The sequence below is a fragment of the Monodon monoceros genome, unplaced genomic scaffold (assembly GCF_005190385.1).
Source record: "Monodon monoceros isolate NGI ecotype Baffin Bay Population unplaced genomic scaffold, NGI_Narwhal_1 Super_Scaffold_4, whole genome shotgun sequence".
Lineage (NCBI taxonomy): Eukaryota > Metazoa > Chordata > Mammalia > Artiodactyla > Monodontidae > Monodon > Monodon monoceros.
This window is the reverse complement of record NW_021703781.1, coordinates 22,506,970-22,527,621: the sequence shown is the minus strand read 5'-3', so window position 1 is coordinate 22,527,621 and position 20,652 is coordinate 22,506,970. Positions and strand designations below refer to the sequence as shown.

General features: G+C 41.1%; 2 protein-coding genes across 10 annotated transcripts in view; one reads left to right on the top strand and one right to left on the bottom strand.

Annotated features, from left to right (window-relative positions):
• Positions 1 to 2,539: 2,539 nt before the first annotated feature.
• ANAPC16 (anaphase promoting complex subunit 16) lies at positions 2,540 to 14,544 on the bottom strand. 2 transcript variants are annotated; one of them, XM_029201073.1, is made up of 5 exons: positions 14,456 to 14,544; positions 11,204 to 11,369; positions 5,538 to 5,612; positions 4,654 to 4,809; positions 2,540 to 2,636 (listed from the first exon to the last, which is right to left on the bottom strand). In XM_029201073.1, the coding sequence occupies exons 2-4, from the start codon at positions 11,340 to 11,342 to the stop codon at positions 4,694 to 4,696; spliced, it is 330 nt and encodes a 109-aa protein (XP_029056906.1). In that variant the 5' UTR covers positions 11,343 to 11,369; positions 14,456 to 14,544; the 3' UTR covers positions 2,540 to 2,636; positions 4,654 to 4,693. The 2 variants fall into 2 exon arrangements, with proteins under 2 accessions (XP_029056906.1, XP_029056905.1); XM_029201072.1 differs by lacking the exon at positions 2,540 to 2,636 and having other exon boundaries at positions 4,281 to 4,809.
• The window catches only part of ASCC1 (activating signal cointegrator 1 complex subunit 1), a 102,086-nt gene continuing 95,525 nt past the window's right edge, over positions 14,092 to 20,652 (top strand). For 6 of the 8 annotated variants that reach the window (XR_003790544.1, XM_029201068.1, XM_029201067.1 and 3 more), the window contains exons 1-3: positions 14,776 to 14,882; positions 16,224 to 16,368; positions 17,536 to 17,635. Coding sequence is in view for 7 of the 8 variants with exons in the window: in XM_029201068.1 (XP_029056901.1) it covers positions 14,847 to 14,882; positions 16,224 to 16,368; positions 17,536 to 17,635 (281 nt within the window). In the remaining variant the exon portion in view is untranslated. Of the gene's footprint in view, positions 14,388 to 14,507; positions 14,705 to 14,775; positions 14,883 to 16,223; positions 16,369 to 17,535; positions 17,636 to 20,652 lie in introns of those variants that run through there. The other 2 variants (XM_029201065.1, XM_029201070.1) reach the window with 2 other exon arrangements.

Sequence of the window (20,652 nt, the reverse complement as noted above, 5' to 3'; positions counted from 1 at the left end):
TATTTTAGGCAAAGTTAGGTGCTTTGGCAAAAGGAGAGGGAGAGGCAGAATGGCCTTCTCCTCCAAGTGTAGTATCTCTTGGGCTTGCCTGAAAGGGAACCACATCCTTGGGCAGGTTCCTCCTCTTTGTTGTGGATGATAGGCATCTCCTGGTCTTATCTCCTTTCTCCTACCTTTGGTTTGGCCTTAAGGTCCAAAGTTTCTACCACTTCAGTGTCTGGTGTTCTGATCGGGAACAAGAGATTCAAAGCCTCCCAACCATTTGGGGGAAGGGAAGCCACAGACTGCAAGCAAATGGACAGAGCAGAGAGGTCCTAGGGTCAGGAACGTGATTTAGAGTTCCAGACCACTGTCATTCCAGGTCAGTATCAGCCATGCGATGGCACTGATAACTAACACATTAAAGCTTATCAGTGAAAACTCAGGACTTTAATGCTGATCCTGGGTAAAGTCAGAAAGTAAGATTTTTGACTACATAAAAGTAAAGCCAGCTTTATTTACTTTTTAAAAAATATTTATTTATTTATTTATTTGGCTGTGCTGGGTCTTAGTTGCGGCATGCGGGATCTGTAGTTGCAGCATGCAGGATCTAGTTCCCTGACCAGGGATCGAACCTGGGGCCCCCGCATTGGGAGCGTGGAGTCTTAACCACTGGACCAACCAGGGAAGTCCCCAAACCAGCTTTATTTAAGTTTACTATTTATGTATCATTACCATGAGACAAAACACTTATATGGAATTATGTATCAAACCGACATGAACAATTCTTTATTAACAGCAAGTTCTGCCTTCAGATTTTCTAGTATACGATGAACTAGAAGGCACAGAGACAAAGATTTGAAAGGCCTATATTATTAACTATAATTTGGATAATAATCTTGGTACCTTACCTTCTCTGTACTGGTTTCTTCAACTGTAAACTACCTGCCTCATTTATCTCACAGCGTTGATGAGGGACTAAAGACACGACATATATGAAAATGCTTTAGAAGCTGCAAAGTGTTTTGTGCACTGAGGCACTGTTACCATCCGCTCTCTTAGGATGGCTGTCTGTGCAGTCCTGGTTGTTAGCTGCCATCTGCCCTCTTGCCTTCCTCCTTGCTCACTTGGGTAGGTACCCCTTAAGCATCTAACTACATTTCATCATACTGAATCTTAAAAGGTTAGGTAGATACTAACATATAGCTAATTCCTATCTGGTTTTTTTTTTAATAAATTTATTTTTATTTTTGGCTGTGTTTTGTCTTCGTTGCTGTGTGCAGGCTTTCTCTAGTTGCGGTGAGCGGGGGCTACTCTTTGTTGCGGTGTGCAGGCTTCTCATTGCAGTGGCTTCTCCTGTTGCAGAGCACGGGCTCTAGGTGCATGGGCTTCAGTAGTTGTGGCGCGCGGGCTCTAGAGGGCAGGCTCAGTAGTTGTGGCACATGGGCTTAGTTGCTCTGCAGCATGTGGGATCTTCCCGGACTAGGGCTCGAACCCGTGTCCCCTGCATTGGCAGGTGAGTTCTGTGCCACCAGGGAAGCCCCTAATTCCTATCAGTTCTTAAAGAAAGAGGCCTTCATTGTACTTAAGACTCTTTATCAACAAGCACTGGAAGAAGGGAGGGTAGTGACAAGGCTTATTTCCTCCAGGTAGTTAATTCATTTTATCATTAAAAAGAAAAAAGAAGGTTTTAGGATTTTCCTTTGTACGAGGCCCTGGATTGGGCTCAATGGGATGCCACATGATTCAACTAAAATAATCTTAGCTTTGGAGTCTGGCAGACTTTGAGTTCAAATCCAGACTTGGCCATTTACTTAGCTATGCAGCCTTAGCATGTAGTAATGCCTGCTTTGTGCTTCAAGCTCCTCTTCTGTATTAGGGGGTGTTACACATCTTACAGCATTACTGAAAGGATTATGATTAATGCCTGTGAGTGGCTGGCACATAATGAGTGCAGAGGGGATGAAAGATGAGCAACAACAGGTCCATTTTCAAGCCCAAAACATGGCAATAGGAGTTGTGGATGAGACATAATGACCAACAGAAAGGTGCAGAGAGGGAGGGGCCATCCTCAAGTAGTGAGGGTCTCATTCCTGGCAGCACTCAAGTAGAAGCTGAATCTTCACGGGGAAAGGTGCTTCAGAACGTATTTCTGCTCAACTCTAGGATCTCTTCAATTTCTAAGGTCATAAAAGGAAATGTCCAACTTAAAGAGAAAACAATTCTTTTTTTTTTTAATGAACTATGCTAATGTAATTGTATATCTGGGAGAAATTAAGGAAAGCTATGAAGCTATAAAATCCCTAAACAATATAAATGTATTTATTTATTTTATTGTTTTTGTTTATTTATTAGTTTTGGCTGTGTTGGGTCTTCGGTGCTGTGCGCGGGCTTTCTCTAGTTGCCGCGAGCAGGGGCTACTCTTCATTGTGGTGCGCGGGCTTCTCGCTGTGGTAGCTTCTCTTGTTGCAGAGCGTGGGCTCTAGAGTGCGCAGGCTTCAGCAGATGTGGCGCGTGGGCTCAGTAGTTGTGGCACATGGGCTTAGTTGCTCCGCGGCATGTGGGATCTTCCCGGACCAGGGCTTGAACCCGTGTCCCCTGCATTGGCAGGCAGATTCTTAACCACTGCGCCACCAGGGAAGCCCGAGGAAAAAATTCTGTAAGTTCAAATACCAAAGGGTAATGATGAGGTAATACAGTGTCTGTGCTGTACAGTTACATAAATCAAATGAGAGAAAGTTACTGATTGCTTCTGAACTGTCACTGAAAATATGATTTAAAGGTTTATTGCAGACTACGTATTTAAAATTTTTCCTTTGGTAATCATAAAGATGGTTGATGCCAAAAAGGACAATGTTAGGAAACTCAATGGCTTTCAAATATGGAACTAGTTTAGGTTAAGAAGTATTAATATGGAAATAGGTGAGTTTGAGGACTGGTAATTTTTGTGTTCTGATGTGCTTCAGAGACAAGGTTAGTGGGCTGAATTGTTAATCAACTGCAATCTATTCCAAGTGCCAAGATTTTCTTCTGTCTGGGCTACGTGGCCATGAGCAGGTCTTTAACTTCCCTGTGCTCAGATTCCTTTTCGACGCAATGAGGTCACCACCTGCCTGTTATATACTATGTGTTAAAACATTCTGAACTCCTGAGATTAAGGCCAATTGCTACTGGAATCTTATTTATTCATAATTAACCAACTCTAAGCAGGTCAGGTACAAGTTATTAATGAGGAGAAAGGCAAATGCTGTCTGAGGCAAAATTTGCATACAATTTAATAAATGATTCTCCTAACTGTGCAGTGTGGACCCTGGGGTCCCATGAGGGAAAACAAAAGACACCTCTTAGCTTTTCAGGTTTTTCCTTTTCATGGTAAAAAACCTACTCAGATATTGATGATAAATTCATATACTTCGAAATAGACAAATATCCCTGAGAGAAAGCAAATCTACCATTTACTTAGGAGAAATGGTTTTTATATTCCCTTCTTATAAAAAGTAATTTGACCTCTTTCCCCTATCCCAAATCCCTGAGGCTTTGAAAGGATAAAGAAACCAATCTGGAGCTCTTTCAAAGGATTTATTTGCTACAGAATTGCCTGAGCCCACCAACAAGATGAACTCAGGATTTCTGTGTTTAAAAGGATTTTGCTCACTGCTTTATTTTTACCAGAACTTCAACATTCAAAAAGCAATTCTTTGGGCTTCCCTGGTGGTGCAGTGGTTAAGAGTCTGCCTGCTAATGCAGGGTCGTGGGTTTGTGCCCCAGTCCGGGAGGATCCCATATGCTGTGGAGCGGCTGGGCCCGTGAGCCATGGCCGCTTGGGCCTGCGCGTCCGGAGCCTGTGCTCCGCAACGGGAGAGGCCACAACAGTGAGAGGTCCGCGTACCGCAAAAAAAAAAAACAAAAACAGCAATTCTTTTTGCCAGCATTTGGCATGCCTAGAGGTTAGAAAAAGATAGAATCTATAGAATTAGATGTCTAAAAATAGAAAAAAAATCCCAAACATTAAAAAATTCCTAATTTGAACAGGTCCTGAGTTGAAATCACATTCACCTGCAAAAAGTACGGTTTTAGGTCAGAAATTCTGTATTTTTTGGGCTTCCCTGGTGGCGCAGTGGTTGGGAGTCCGCCTGCCGATGCGGGGAATACGGGTTCGTGCCCCGGTCCGGGAGGATCCCACATGCTGCGGAACGGCTGGGCCCGTGAGCCATGGCCGCTGAGCCTGCGCGTCCGGCGCAATGGGAGAGGCCCCAACAGTGAGAGGCCCGCATACCGCAAAAAAAAATAAAATAAATAAAAGAAATGCTGTATTTTATAACTCCAGATCCTGACCTCGGACTTGACCGGTGAGGATTCTAGGAACTGCATGAATTGACAGGAGGGATGCCATTCTGTTGGCCAATTCTGGCATGTGTCCTGGCTTGTGAAGTTTTATTAATCTCTCTTAAACCCAGACCTCCTGGTTCTGTGATGCCAGTTGCCTAAATCTGATTCTCAATACTTTTTTAAACAAATAAACAAAAAATTTCCTTGTAAGATCACACATTTAAGTATTTGTTGCTTGTGGACAGATACAGAGAAACCAAGTATGGATGTGAATTAACAATTCAGTGATGGAGCTGTGAATCTCTGGATGGCTATGTAAGCCGTAAGAAAATTTCCTCACTGCACCTGCACTTGCTGTGCCCCAGAGGTGACTGTCCAGGCAAGGTCAACTTGAAGAGGGTGTGAACCCCAGCAGCTGCTCGATGGGTTTAAATCGCCACTCATCTGCCTCCAGCTCTTCTACCAGACCAGCTAGTTTTTCCATCCGAGCAACTTGCTGATCTGTAAAGAATCAAGGAGATGATATATCAACCACCAACATGATGGCTGATTTAAAAATAATTTCTAAAAGGATTTCCCCCTCAAGATTCTAGTAATAGGGTCTTACCCTATGTTGGTCAGAAGACTTAATCTTAAAAAAAAAGGAAAAAAAAGTAGTACTTATCCTCCATTCCATTTGTGTACTAAATTTGTGATTTGTATACTAAAAACCTAGGGTTACAGGCAATTGCAGCTTCCCCTCCGCAACATTATGCTCTCTATGGAGAAATGGTCTGGTCTGGTGGGTGAACAGAGTTCCTTGATGCATAAATGAAGACCTGGTGAGGGATGATGGAATAGAAAAGGTGCTACCAGGATCTTAAGAGTCCAGTTAGAGCAAGAGGTATTACTTACATAAATACCCAAAGATGCAGCTAATGATGGTAACCAATGGAGGACAACAGTAAAAGAAGGTTCCAGAAAGGAGAGGAAAAAGCAATACAAGCGGAGTAGGAAGCATTAACTCCCCTAGAAAACTAACCCCTTTGACTTCAACTTTAAGCCTCAATGTGGACATTATGTCTGGATTAAGACCGTAGAATGTTCTTGTCTGCAGGTAATTTGGAAAGTCCACTTAAATAGCCTTGCTGAGTTTTTGTTACAGAGCACCCTGACCTTTCTAAGTCCCCCTCTCCCACCCCCCAATAAATTTATTCTCATAGTTAAGTACACAACACTCATGTGCTTACCATGTTTCACCTGTTTAAGCGTAGATGCCACTTGATAGCTGAAAACGGATTCACAGAGGAATCTCTCAGAGCCATCTACAAAGAGAAGAGGAAAAGTTTTAATCTGCTCTAATCCATTTTAATCTAATGGTGCCTGATAAACCTAGTAAACATGTCCATTCTTTTCCCTGCTTTTACAATCGGGGTCTAGTTTTTAGTGTTTACAAAGAGGGCTTCTGTTTCACTTAGAATTAACACTGTTGAAAAGCTACTTCTTCTATACCTAGAATATTAAAATAGCCCCTCCACTTGTTAAAAGAGTTTAAAAATAGTGTTAAAAAAACAAAAACAAGAAACCCCAGTTTGATGTCCTGGTCAACATTTCCCCCATCCTAACCTGACAATTTCTTAATGTTCTCCTATTGTGTATGTCAAGCAAACACTGACAGCTGACACATTTGGCCATGTGGCTCCCGTGCTTTCAAAATACAAAGGTACACCAAAACTCTTAATCATTTTCATTCTAAAAAGTAAAGCTGAGGAAAAATAGCTATTGTTGATATTTTATATTTCAAATTACATCACTATGGCCATCACAAAACACTGCTGGGAAGCTTCATTCTGTAAACGCCAACTGTAACCTTGATTTTCCAGCTGAATCAAAACACTGCAATTTGCATGGCCATAAGGGTATGGTACAACTTCAGAACCTAGCATTGTACTGGTGCCAAGAACTGGCTACAAGAAGGTAGCTAACTCAGTCACCCCAGTACTTGAAAGATGACTGTGAAACATAAGCTAGTTCATGTTTTTCCTTGTCAGGCAAGGGCTGATACAGCAAAACATACCCCCAAAGGCAAAGAACTCATGTAGGAAAATGTGACTTTTAAAGGGGTAGCTGAAACCATTCGGTGAAGACATCTTATTGCAAAAATCCTAAAACAAATGGAGGGAGGGGACACAGCTGTCTTTTTTTAGGCGGTAGTTCATGCCAGCACTACTGGGTGCCACGCACTCACTCATCAATCATGGGTTGGTGCGTCAGCCAGGTATTAAGTGACAAGGAGATAGGACTAACACATCCTAGCTTCATGCTGAGTTTCACACAAGGCAGACCTTATTTCAGAAGCTCATGGTAAAAAAAATAAGAAAAACTATAGATACTGTATCCAAATAGCTTGAATATACAACCAAGAGGGCTTCTAATATTATCTTCAAAACTGATGCAAAAATAATATATATAATTATTTCCATACATATGTATGGAAATATATTATGCATTGATATATACATATTGAATAATATTTCAAAATATAGTTTCTTTCATATAGTGATGTAGACTTTGGGGAGAGTGTTATTCCTTAAACCCAACCTCTTTTCTAAATACTGTGCTACATGGGATATGATCCTATTCCCTCCTCCCACCCCCATTCCTCTGGCTGAATGTAAGTCATTTGTGAGCATATCATCTAAATTGAGCAAAAAAATTTTTATTTTCAATTAACTAAATATTATACTGGATGTCCAGTTTAAAGATCTAGGTAAGCTAATGATATTACTGAGTTTTTTAGATAAGGGCAATGGCCAGAAAATAACTTATGAATCCCACTGTGGGAAGAGGGACTGTGTGAACATTTGACACTAATGATGCAACTTATTATGGCTCTTTTGTGTAAATATGCCAGCATTCATACCCTTGCTTAAAGGATCAAATTATAATTTGTTTTATTTTAGGAAGAGCAAAGCATAGATAATTAGAGCTCACTTCTCAGGTGGTTTGATCCTGAACTTTAGGATCTCACACAAGGCAGCGGGGATTCTGGCTGTTAGGACCAGGCCAAGATTTGTTTGGAAGCTCTTGCAAGTGCTACCTCCCACTTACATTTAATCACAGGTGTTATTAGGATAAATGCTTAAATTATAACACTTGCATATTTCCCTTGGTAATGAACTTCAAAGCAAAAGGATGTAAGCTAATCTTTCAAAAAGGCACCTGCATATCACTTTTCCACTCTATATGTCTGCGGAACACACTTTTGCTGATTTGCAGCTCTGTGTTAACCACAAAGTCTACTGCTTCTTAGCCACATCCTATTAGATGTGATATCTGTACCAATCTAAAGCCTGGAATTTCTCCAGAGGAGTCAGCCTGGCGCAATCTGTCTTCCATTTAGAAATTGTAATCAAACCCTTTGTAACACACCAAGTAGCAATACATCAGCTTTCCTTTTAAGGGACAAGTAAAGGTTATAAATGGTGAAAAGTTCAGTAAATTGTCCAAATCTAACACCATTGCCAACTCCAATAAATAGGATGCTAACAAATTCATTTAAAAGAATATTACCTCACAGCAGGAAAATAGACAATGGCAGATAATTTATGCTTCAGTGGCCTACAATGTTACTAAAATTCAGCCACTTGTGGGCTGGAAGGCAGTCTCTAATTTGCTTACTAATAACTGGGTGAGGATAATCCTAGCCAAGGGCAGGGGAATGCTGAAAAGTCCTGTACAGTATACTGCTTATGTGAGATGTCTGTTATCAGAGAGCAGGTACACAAAAAAGTTAATTCACAAGGTTATTTGGGTTTATTATCCTAGACTTAGGAGGGCGCAAGATCAGATTAACCTGTTAAGATTATAGACAGCATTCAACCTTGATTCCTAATTGCTTTTGTTCCTTACTCTGAAGAGGCAACTATTCCTTCTCTATTTTCATACAGGCATATCTCAGAGATATTGTGGGCTCGGTTCCAGACAACTGCAATAAAGCAAGTCACACTTATTTTTTGGTTTCCCCTTGCATAGAAAAGTTATGTTTATACCACACTGTAGTCTATTAAGTGTGCAACAGCATTATGTCTAAAAAAACAATGTATGTACCTTTATTAAAACATACTTTATTGCTAAAAAATGCTAACCATCATTGAGCCTTCAGTGAATTGTAATCTTTCTGCTGATGGGGGGTTTGAAATATTGTGAAAATTACCAAAATGTGACACAGAGACACGAAGTAAGTGCTGTTGAAGAAATGGCGCCAACAGACTTGTTCAAAGCAAGGTTGCCACAAATCTTCAATTTGTAAAAAAAAAAAACACAGTTTCTGCGAAGCCCAACAAAACACGCTTTGCCTGTATTCGATTAAACTACCGTAAGAAAAATGGTCAGGTTCGTGTGTGTTAGATTACATGCATAATAGTATCACCTATAAACATGGTAGATGATGCTTCCAAACTAGCATCCTTATTAACTCACATTTAAGGGTACTCTTTTCAATTTAACATTCTTCATTTGACCAGGATAGTTCAAGGGCTACCATCTCTAAGTTTTCATAGTCTGTCCTTAAATGTAAGCAGCTTTAAAATGTAGGGGAAACTTTAAACCCGAGGAAGAGAATCAGAACTGTGCACTGTGAATTTAAACTTAATTTAAATTCATTCTACAGTAGAAAGGCAACACAGTCCCCCATGAAGCATAATGGGATGGAATAGAAGTGGATAGAACTATAACTTGTTAGAATATCAACATTTAGAGTAATTTTAGAAGCCTTTCTTCTTTAGTGTTTCCAAGTAATCTGGTGTACACTGACCAAGAATGCTGATAGCTTTGAGACCAAGGGGGTACCTCCTGTATTAAATTCCTCCTGTAGCTAGAATTTAAATGACTTCAATCTTAGGGTCCATTGTTAAACGATGATTCCTCTTCTGCTGCTACAAAACTCATTAAGCAATTTAAGTTCCTCCAACTTCTGGTTTGTTTTGTGGGAAGCGTCCTTAATACCAGGTCTCTGCTGCATATAACTGAAGTCATAATTTATTTTTAGCGCCAAATATGGTAAACAAGGCACCAAATATTCGCTACCTCCAGACTCAGTGATGCTAGCTTGAGTATTCAGTTAACACAAATGAAGAAAACAAAAGGGCAAAGACAGAAGTACACACACCTCAGATGTATCACTAACTGACTGTCTACTAATCATGACTTGAACCAATTCTAAAAAGCCTTATGGTTCCAGTCTTCCCAAGTTTTCCTGTCACAAATGATTCTTCTGTTTGTCCTGGCTTAATCCAAACCTCTGCTTTTTATTATACCTGATATAAATGAATAAAGATTACCCCAAAAAGCCGACTCTTAACTACAGTTTGTACCTTTCTCAGACATTTCCAGATTTTTAAATATACTTACTGAAATTTGCAATATTTAAAGCAAAAAAGATCAATATATAATTAAGCACAGATGTGCTAGAATCAAGTAGATTTTGAATCCTTGATAGGTTCTTTGCTAATTTTTTTCAAAAGGTATGATGAATAGTTTAACACTTAAGGACAATTTTCATGAGAATCCCCTGGATGTTGGTCAAAATGGAGATTCCTGTGCTGTAACCTACACTTGATTTGGAATCTCTAAGGTGAGCCAGAAAGGTACACTTTATTTTTTATTATTATTATTATTTTTTTAAAGTAGTTATGTATTCAGTATTTTAGTTATTTATTTTTGACTGTGCTGCGTCTTCGTTTCTGTGCGAGGGCTTTCCCTAGTTGCAGCAAGCGGGGGCCACTCATTTTTTTTTTTTTTTTTTTTTGTGGTATGTGGGCCTCTCACTGTTGTGGCCTCTCCCGTTGCGTGAGCACAGGCTCCAGACGCGCAGGCCCAGCGGCCATGGCTCACGGGCCCAGCCGCTCCGCGGCATGTGGGATCTTCCCGGACCTGGGCACAAACCCGTGTCCCCTGCATCGGCAGGCAGACTCTCAACCACTGCGCCAACAGGGAAGCCCGCGGGGGCCACTCACTGTCGCGGCCTCTCTTGTTGCGGAGCACAGGCTCCAGACGCGCAGGCTCAGTAGTTGTGGCTCACGGGCCTAGCTGGTCCGCGGCATGTGGGATCTTCCCAGACCAGGGCTCGAACCCGTGTCCCCTGCATTGGCAGGCATATTCTCAACCACTGCGCCACCAGGGAAGCCCAAAAGAAAGGTATACTTTAAATAAGCTCTTCTGGTGATTTTTATGCTCCCTATTAAGAATTTATTGGTCCAGATCCTAAAATAACATGAATCTGATAAATTCTAGGAACCAATGCTGTTTCATGCTTACAGCCTGTGCCCCGATCTTGGCCAGCCAGTTTGCAAATGTGTGCTGAATAAGATGGGGGATGATTTGATGAAAATCCAGCTCCAGTGCTAGCAAAACCACACAGCACTGCCCTGCAATGGGCCTGGGCCAGGGCCAGGAGAGTCATCTTCACATAGAAGAGTAGTAAATTGGTTTTTATTTCCTCTCAGGATCTCTTAATCTATCTGTCGATGAATTATATTAGAAAAAAATATATCAAACCTACCAACCATAGGGAAGCAGACTGGTGCCAAGATAAAGCAAACTGGAGCAGGAGGTCAACAGAATTCCTGGTTCCAGTGCTGACTTTGTCCTTTCACATGGTCAAATTACTTTATCTTTTCTGGGTCTAAATAACTAGATGACCTCCTTGATTTCCAAAGTCTTTTTCAGCTCCAAAATTCTGATTCTAGAGAAAGATTTATGTTTTAAAGATATTATTTTGAAACGGGGACAAGAAATGAAATGTGGAGCTGAAATCAGGGCAAACTTATCTCTAATCCACTTAATAGCTTCTTTACAATTAATATTCATAGCAGGTCTGAATCCAATTATTCAGCAAAAAGCAGCATGAGATCACCTTCTAACATCTCTCCAGCTCCTTTGGGGTAGGTGAAAAGGGCTTTCCGTGGTGGGGCAAGGTCTGAGACACTGAAACCAGATCCAGTGACAGAACTTCCACTGACCCCACCGGCTGAGGAGGATGAAGAGGCAGCCATCTCCTCTCTAGTAGAATTCTCACTTCACTACAGAGAAAGAAAAACAGCAATTGGCAAGTTTATGGAAGTGAGATTGACAACATTTCATTCTAGCTGCCATAAAAGCCAGCATACAGTTTAGTCAAGAATTAGCTCCAATTTTTTCTACCCTCTGTACTCCACGATCTTTTACTGATGCCTCAGGCCAAAATGTCACTCAGGATTTTAAGTGAAAATATGTTTATTCTTAGTTTTTCTACTCGAAACACTACTTCCTACCATTAGCAAACTGTTTATGTCACTTGGGATTGACTGTGGGTGATTTATGGGTTATGAAGTGGTGATACGGCAGTGCCAAGGTAGCAATTTAACTGAGGAAATGAATTAGGTGAGGATAAAACAACCATGCCTCATAGGATAGTTTGTCTTGGACACATCCTGACCCAACCACACCAAGAAATTCACTTATAAAATTTTCCAAATAAAATTCCAGAATAACAGTGTGTTCTGTTCCCAAGGAAGGGGAATTGGTTAGGAAATACATATTGGCCCTTTCATTTAAAAAAAACCCAAAAAACAAAAAAACCCCACAACTTTTTCATTCAAATGTAATACCCAAATTGATCACTTGGTGGCGGCCCAAAACTGGAACAAAATATTAATAGTTCAGGAATGATCTTAGAATTCAAGGCCTATTAGGAATTAGAGGAATGGTGAGTGTTTAATATTATGTCACATCAAAAAATCAAAAAGTCAAAATGTAAATGAGAAAAATCTGTACCGAATACACAATTCCTTAAAAAAGTTCAAAACAGAAGCTTATACTACACATTTACAAAAGATTCTAAAAAGTTTATGTTTTCTAAAAAGAATACTGTAGTCTTCCTGCAAACTCAGAACTACTGTCATTCAATACAAAAAACAGGGCTTCCCTGGTGGCACAGTGGTTAAGAATCCACCTTCCAATGCAGGGGACATGTGTTTGAGCCCTGGTCCTGGAAGATACCACATGCCATGGAGTAAGTAAGCCCATGTGCCACAACTACTGAGCCTGCGCTCTAGAGCCCTTGAGCCACAGCTACTGAGCCCACGTGCCTAGAGTCCATGCTCCGCAACAAGAGAAGCCACCGTGGTGAGAAGCCCACTAAATGCGACTAGAGAAAGCCTGCGTGCAGCAACGAAGACCCAGCACAGCCAAAAATAAAATAAATAAATTTATTTAAAAAAAAGGTACAGGAATTAGAAGATTAAAAAAAAAAATACACAAAACAGCCAGAGTTGAAAAGTGGAGTGCAGAATTAGCACTAACTTTAACATAAATAAGCAGTTTTCCGCTGAGGTGGAAAGATACACCTAAGTAATTTCTAGCTTTAAAGATTTAGGTTAAATTTTGCATGCTACCAGCAGGTGGTAACAGGAGTTGAAGTGAAACCAACAATAAACACTAGCTTGTAACTTCTCCATGTAGGCAGGCATTCTGATCACCAGAACCAAACATTATGCTTGGCCTATACTAAGCAGCTGCTGATTTAAATAAATGTTTGCTAAATGAGTTAAACATTTCACAGGAATCACAAGATTCCTTAAAGGTCATCTAATCCGATTCCCCCATTTTACAGATGACAAAACAAAACTGAGGTGTAGGGACTTTAAGCTTATTTGCCGTGCCATTTTTTAAGCAATGGCTTTATTGGCACGTCATGTGCTATGTGAGAGGTAAAATAGCATACTGGTTAAGGGCTCAGACTCTGAAGCCTCTTGGCCTAGGTTCATGTCCTGGTTTTTTTACTTAACTTGCTGTATGACTTTGGACAAATCACTTAGCCTCTCTGCTTCTCAGTTGCCTCGTCTCTAAAATGGGGATAATGATAGTACCTACACCAGAGGTGTCAGGAAGGTTAATATAACTAAAGCATTTGGAACAGTTATAGGGACAGTAAATACTTAATATTAGCTACCCAAAATCACTGATGGATATTTACTCCTGAATCTTTTTTTTCCTCTGCAGATCCCAGTTTTTCATACTTATGTTTCAACACACTTACTCATGGGAAAAGTCCTAATTCTTTCTATTTGACATAGAGTGTCAATGTCAAATGAATGCTAGAGGAGAAAGGGCCTGCTCAGGAAGAGGGAAAATGCACTCCACACTTTGACTTTAAGGTTCAAGATCTTAGGAAGAACCCCTTTCTTAGGAAAAGGGGAAAGAGTTGTCTTTCTACCCTCAAAGCCTAGCACAGAACCTGGATCAATGTTTCCTGAATGAATGATGAACAAATAACAGAACACAGAGCTAGCAGCTCAGCAAAGGTTATGCAGGGGATAGAGAAGCTTGGTGTCACGAGGGTTGGTCCATTACCGTTTTCTTTTTCTTCCTTATTCTGCGGATCTATTTACACAACTGTTTCTCCCATTAGGCTGCCAAGCCTAAGGTAGGTGCTCAGTAAAATTTTTTTGAATGTTTAAATACCGATGATGAAGTATTTGACCCTATCAAGGAAGTCAGAACTATTGGCAGTAGAGATTCTTATAGGAGAGCAATGCCATTTGGGGAGACACAGCATGGTTGTTCACAGTGATAGGATCAACAACACATTTACTTCATGTATGATAGGGATGACCTCGTATTCATAAACTACTTTCCTTTCTAGCAGATACAAGCTTATGTTCTTAAAAAGAATCCTTCCTTCTGAAAAAGTCTCCGTATCAAAAAGACGCTGAAGGAAGTACCCTGGTAGAATGGCAAATTATTACAAGCAATCATTAAACTCCATCATCAAGAAGTCATTCCAAAGAGCTGGATTACCATTCAAAAAGATGCTGCAGCTAAAAACAGGTCGAGTGGAAAGAAAGGGGCAGAAGAGCGGAGGGGTCAGAATGCCAGCGGTTCATCCCCCGACCCCGGTCCCCAGGGGGCGACATCGGCGCCGCCCCACTGCGCAGGCGCAAACCTTCGGTCCGCATGCGCACTAGTCTGGTGCGGCCTGAGGAAATTTCCTCTTACACGCCCTCTGCGGCAGGCTCCTGTTTCTCCACCTACTTTCTCCATTTTACTAGTCCCTGCAGGTAGGATCCCAGGGATCAACTCCCTTTCCACCAAGCTCCCGAGGGTCCCTGAGCCCTCGACCACTTACCTCTGCGGCTTTGGCAAGTTCCTCTACAGCCCCGCCCCCAAGGCCAACCGGAGCGGCCGCGTTTACTGCGACGAGAGCGGCGGCGTGCTCGAGGTCGCGGCGTGCGCGTGCCCGTGCAGTGGTGGGCGTGGTCGGGGCGGAGAAGCTCTGGGAACGCGTTCTCGAAGAGGCCTTCCGGGTCTTTCGCTTGCTGTGCCTACGGAGGTTTTCCTACCGCAGTGGAGCCAGTTTCTCTTCGCTCGCTTTGACGTACTCGTTTTATTTTGCTCGCTTTTATGATTCAGGGTTTCATCTCCCCCCACGACATTGCAGGCCTTCTGCTTTCCTCTCTCTTTCTCTCTCCAAACCACCGCGAAGCAGGGTGAAATTGGTTATTTTCCCGTCATTCCTAATGAGCAGTCTCGTAGCCCAGGGCCGTAGAGGAAAGGTAGATGAAGGGTTTCCTGTCTCTGAGACAACCCTATATCTGCTCCCAGAGCTCAGTCTGAGGCCCGATCTTAACATTAAAGTCTGTTGGTTTTTTTTTTTTTGCGGTACGCGGGCCTCTCACCGCTGCGGCCTCTCCCGCTGTGGAGCACAGGCTCCGGACGCGCAGGCCCAGCGGCCATGGCTCACGGGCCCAGCCGCTCCGCGGCATGCGGGATCCTCCCGGACCGGGGCACGAACCCGTGTCCCCTGAATCGGCAGGCGGACTCTCAAACACTCGCCACCAGGGAAGCCCTGGAAGCCCTAAAGTCTGTTTTTGTGGAGAGTTTTTGTGTGTGTGTGAGAGGTCCTGGGAAATTGGGCACTAGGGTATAATGTCATTAAACTATTGCTAATTATGCTCCCTCTTCCGACATTCAAGTCTGTTTACCTTTTATATTGTTATTTCTCACAACACGAAATCTCCTCTTGGTTCAGTAAGCAGATTACCAATTAAAGTGACTTACTTGCTGAGATTGGATTGCACATTAGTGTATTTAGTAAGGATTGATTTTTTTGGGGGGAACTCTTTTAAGTTATTTTGGGCTTCAAGACCATCTAACATACGTGGTAGAAACACTGGTTAAACATAACCACAGCTAACCCGTAAGGAACCTTTGTTTCCTAAATTACTGATTCATTAAATGGTGACTGGAAACTTGGCTTCTCTGTGAGTGATGTAGAGTTTTTGAGCAGTTACCTACGGAAATCGGATTCCTCCCCTCAGCAATGTGTTGGTTTAGAGAACCATGTTGGTTAAGTCATATTTTAACTTTGTTTTGATAGGCAACTGGATCTAATTGTTGGGTATATATTTCTAGCACCTCTAAAAGAATTTAGGGTTTTTTTTGTCCTCCCCTTGAGGATAAGTGTTTTAAATATCCCTAATTCTCTTAAAGGTTGTGCTAAATAGTGAGGGTAAGACACTTTGCAAATGTTTAGATAAGCACAGAAGGTTGCATTTTACTCTCTTTAGGTTAAAGTAATGAAGAGATCTCTAGTTTCTCTTTCAAAGTCATGGATGGGCTCAGTATCTTTTAATCATTTTTGGGGGGAATGCTGAATAGCTTACAAATTACTGTCTAGAGTGTGCCAGGAGTGGAGTAGTGTAGTGGAAAATGCAGCAATTGATTTAAAACAGCTTCTAGATAGGGGAACTCTAGTGGAAACAATGCTGCATTTGCTTAGGATGTACTGTGAACTGATGCCCAATTATGTCCTTTTAGGCTTACATAAAGATCCACATAATAGAGGTAGGGTTTTATGATTAAAACAAAAGGTAAGGTGATGGTTTATCTTTCAGTGTTCCACAGGACTGTTGTTTGGAGAAAGTATCATGGAAGTTCTGCGTCCACAGCTTATAAGAATTGGTGGACGGGTTTACAGGAAGAATCCCATCCAAGAGCAGACTTATCAACATGAAGATGAAGATGATGACTGTTATCAAGGTAATCCTGGTTGATCTTTGGTCAGATTAGAAGTAAAATGTTCTCCGTATTGTAGAAGCAATTCTTTGTTTCAGTGTATTTCTGTGTGAGCACTGAAATTTGAGATGTTTGGCCTCTTATAGCTCCCTTTGTGTTGACGTCTGAGGGGACAGATGAGTGAGTTTGATGAGGTGTTCTCAGTTCATACATCAGGTTGTGTCTCATCTTTGTGCAGAGGCTTAAATGTAATATGGGGTAATTTTAGTTAACTGTTAATATTAACCATTAATAATCTGTGGCAAAATGAAGTTCTTTTATCTGTAAAGCTATGAAGTAATTTCTATAAATTATTGAAATAAATGAACATGTGCCCAGTGTTAGCTGTTGTTATTATTATTGTTGTGTTGTAATTTTTCTTTTCTTCTTTGCAGTCATATACAGGCAGTTTCAAATACACAACCAACATTATTACTACTTAAAATAGGGATAATTTTTAAGAAGTAAACTAAACCGTTGAGATGGGCAATATTTTCAGGCTGATTAACTTGGACTTGGGTTTAATGCACAAATAGGGCCTTTCAGGTTCTCTGCTTCCTTTTCCTTTCGGTTTGTAAGCTTTTCCATTAGGCCCTAAGCCTTGGGGAATAGTCTTCCCCTTGGTCCTCCCTGCTGTTTCCCTTTTGCCTTGGGGCCTTGAGCTCCTTTATTTCACCGTCCTCCTTTCTCTTTGTCTTGGCTGTATGGAGCAAGTTCTCCAGTATCACTCCTACCTCATTCACTGAAGTGATTTTGTGTTTTAATACTAAAAACCACTGAGTTGTACATTTTAAGAGGATGAGTTTTATGTTACATGAAACACATCTCCAAAAGAAAAAACAGTACAAAAAATTTTACTGTCTTAGCTTTCTGGGAGAAAACAGTTAAATAGTGATATGTAAATACTCCTTTTCCACGGTTCCAAGATTGGAAGATTTAAAATAGTCATGTGTTTTTTATTCTTTATTTTTCTTCTAAGAGCAGGTCAGAAGGAATATCAGAGCAGTGTTCTGTAGTGTAAAGTGTATGACTGTTTTTTTTGTGTGTGTATTGCTTTTTTTAAACCTTGAGAGTGGTTGGACAGCTGGTGAGAAAGCAGACTGTTGTCCATAGAGCAGCAGCTCTGAGCGAGATGTTACCATTTCTCTACAGGTCTCGTGGAGTGTGCAGAAGAGTCCTGTGAAGGCTATGAGGTGGTGCAGACCCCACAAGGTTTCCGGTGTACTCTGAAGGCCCCCAGCCTGCTCTACAAGTGAGTGAGGCCCCCGGCAGCTTCAAGGGAAGGCATTTCTAGGAAACATAGCAGGAAGTGGATTCTTCTCTTTTCCACACTTATTGCAATGCTTGATTACTAGTGATAAAATGGTTTAGTGTTTAATGTCCTAGAATTTCTAAGGACTGATTGTAGATCAGTTTCATCATTTCACATGTGTCACCAAGTCCTGTTGATTTTGCTTCTTAAATATCTTTTGAATCTACTTATCTCTTTCTTTACAGCCACCCTGCTGCCTTGTCTGTGAATTACTTCAAGTAGCCTACTTACTGGTCTCTCCACATTGATTCTTGCTCTCTCTTCCAATCAGTTCTTCGCATTGAGGGCGGAATGATCTTTTTAAAAGGCAAACCTGATTATTTTACTACCTTTGCTTGAAACCCATTAACATCCTTCCTCTGAAGATGGAATTCTTTTCCATTAGAGCAGTGGCCAAAATCTTGAACATGAGTTAGCCAGCCTTGATTTTTCAGTCTCAGTTCACACCACTGTTTCCCTGGCTTCGCACTTAAGCTTAACTGGTTTTCTTCAGTTTTTCACATGTGCCGTGTTCCTTCCTGCCTTTGAGCCTTGGCATATGCTGTTCCCTTTGCCTTTTAATCTCTCCTGTTCCTTAGCTAGTTTTATTCTCCTTCCTTAGGGAAGCTTGCTTTGACACCGACATCCCCACCGCCACATTGATTACCCTACTATACGTTTTCATAACACCCTCTACTTTTCCTCTGTAGCATTTCTCAGTCTTATGTTTATATTTATTTGTGTGCTATTTGATATTTTTCCCACTAGATGGGAAGCTTCTTGAAGGTAGGAATGTGTCCTGTTATTCTCCAATGCTTGTCAAATACTGATGTGCTTTTTCCAGAGTTATCGTTATATGTAAATTGCTTGGAAGCTTTGCCATCCCTTCAGTCTGTGCTTGCTTGCTTGCGTGATGGACCGCATTCTGTCTCTTATTAACCACTAATACGGTTAGCTTATGTGGCTGACTGGCTTCTTTTGGGCTTGTGCCTCTGGAGATAGGCTGGTCTGGGAAGTCATAGATTTTTTTTCTGTGTTGTACCAGATGAATAAAGTCTGTCCTTGATCCTCTATGAGAGGAGATCTACAAATATGGAATCATATACCTTTAAGCTCCAAGAGGCAAGTAGTTTCATTTTTGTCAACCTTGAGAATCTTCTGAAACACCTATTAAGGATGAAATTCTTATGGAATGTGGCTGAATGCGAAACCAGATGTTAATCCTGACAGCTCACTTTTCTCTCAGGTTCCGGTGACATTTTCTTCTAAGAAACATGATTTTAGAAAGTTGTGGCTCAGGTTCCTGATAAAATCAATGCAACATGTCTTCCTTAATGTATATATTTGCTACTGCTAAGGTGTGTAAAGATTCCTTAAATATCTGATTCTAACTTGATGACCTTTTGAATTCTATATATTCTGAGTACTCATTTTGTTCCAGATGACTTGCAATTTAGATTAGGTATTGGTTCTGCTAAATCCTAATTAATAGACAGTATTTACTAGGAAGACTCCTCCCTCCCTCCCTCCCTTCCTGTCTTATTGAGAAACAATTGTCATACAAGGAAGATTTCTTTCTTATGAATCATTTATGTAAGGTTATTTGGATCAAGGAAGAGATTACTTAACCAAAGTAATTTATAATCAAAGCCTAATGGTGATACACGTGTCCACGGACTGGATCTAATACTGTGGTTCTCAACTTCAGGTGCACATTTAAAGCTCCTGGGGAGCTTTAAAAATTCCTGATACCTAGGTGCACCCCAGACCAGTTGAGTCCAAATCTCTGGGAGCTGAACCCAGGCATCATTAGTTTTTGTAGCCCCCCAGGTGATTCCAGTGTGTAGCCAAGATTGAGAACCACTTGATCTGGCAGGAATTTCCGCTTACATATTCAATAAAGGAGTCACCCTTTCACTGCATATATTTTATTGTAATGAGTGTTTTAGACTTTCCATGTAAACCTCTTTTGGGTCTGGTACTCTTAACTGTAAGGATGCTGTCATGAGCTTAATGAGGATGGCATGGGCTGTACTGAGCTATGTGTCAGTCACTAGGAAGCCCTTTTATATATGATCACATTTAATCCTTAAAACAACCTTATGTTACTTAGGTATTATTCACTCCATTTTTATAAGTGAGGAAATAGGTTTAGAGTGGTTAAATGACTTGCCCAAGGTTTGATTCTAAAGCGTCTTTAACCTCAACCACTTCCCTAAGGTGCCTGGACTATTAATAACACTTTGAGCCAACTACTTAGGGTAAGTTTGTCCACTAGCCATGTGCTAACAAACAGGAGCCTGGTTGAAAGCTCCCCTTGTTGATAAGGCCTGGAAAGGCAAGGGCCTGATGGAGTTGGTGCTGCACAGTCCCTAGCCCAACACAGAGAAAAACCACATTGAAACTGTGGAGTTCTCGTCCTCTTCTAAACATCTTGTTTTATAAAAATCTGGCTTACTACAGTAGATCTTAATGGAAATAACCAGGCTTGGTTATCCCCATGTAAAAAACAAATGCAGAGTTTTAGACATAGTCACCCATGCTGTTGGATACTGTAATTGAAATCATAGAAGCTGAAATACTGTTGATGAGGAAGTTTTATCTCTTAACTTTATGGTCCTGTGATGGTCTCTTAGTGCTTTATAGACTCTGAAACTTTTCTCCTGGGATCCGGTAGTCTCATTTGCTTTAACACATCTAATTACTGTGGGTTTCAGAAGATAACCTTGGATTGTCAGAATCATTTATGCTAGAGGCCCAGGCAAGTAATGCACATGAGCCAGCAGATGATGGACGTGCGGTCAGGGAAAGACAGTAGGGAGGGACAGGGTTTGTGATGAGCTCATAGTCCATTTTTAGGAACGCGCTCATGTTCCAGCCTGTTTTTGCCATGAGTAGTCAGATCTCCCAATTTTTCAAAAGAACTTAGAAATCTATATTTTTAGGTAAAATTTCCCAATTTTTAGGTGAACTCTCCC

Coding starts and splice junctions, on each gene's coding strand:
- ANAPC16 (XM_029201073.1), bottom strand. CDS start 11,342: ATGGCTGCCTCTTCATCCTCCTCAGCCGGTGGGGTCAGTGGAAGTTCT. Junction 5,613..11,203: donor AGCTGGAGAGATGTTAGAAG/GTGATCTCATGC, acceptor TTCTCTTTGTAG/ATGGCTCTGAGAGATTCCTC. Junction 4,810..5,537: donor GCTTAAACAGGTGAAACATG/GTAAGCACATGA, acceptor GATTCTTTACAG/ATCAGCAAGTTGCTCGGATG.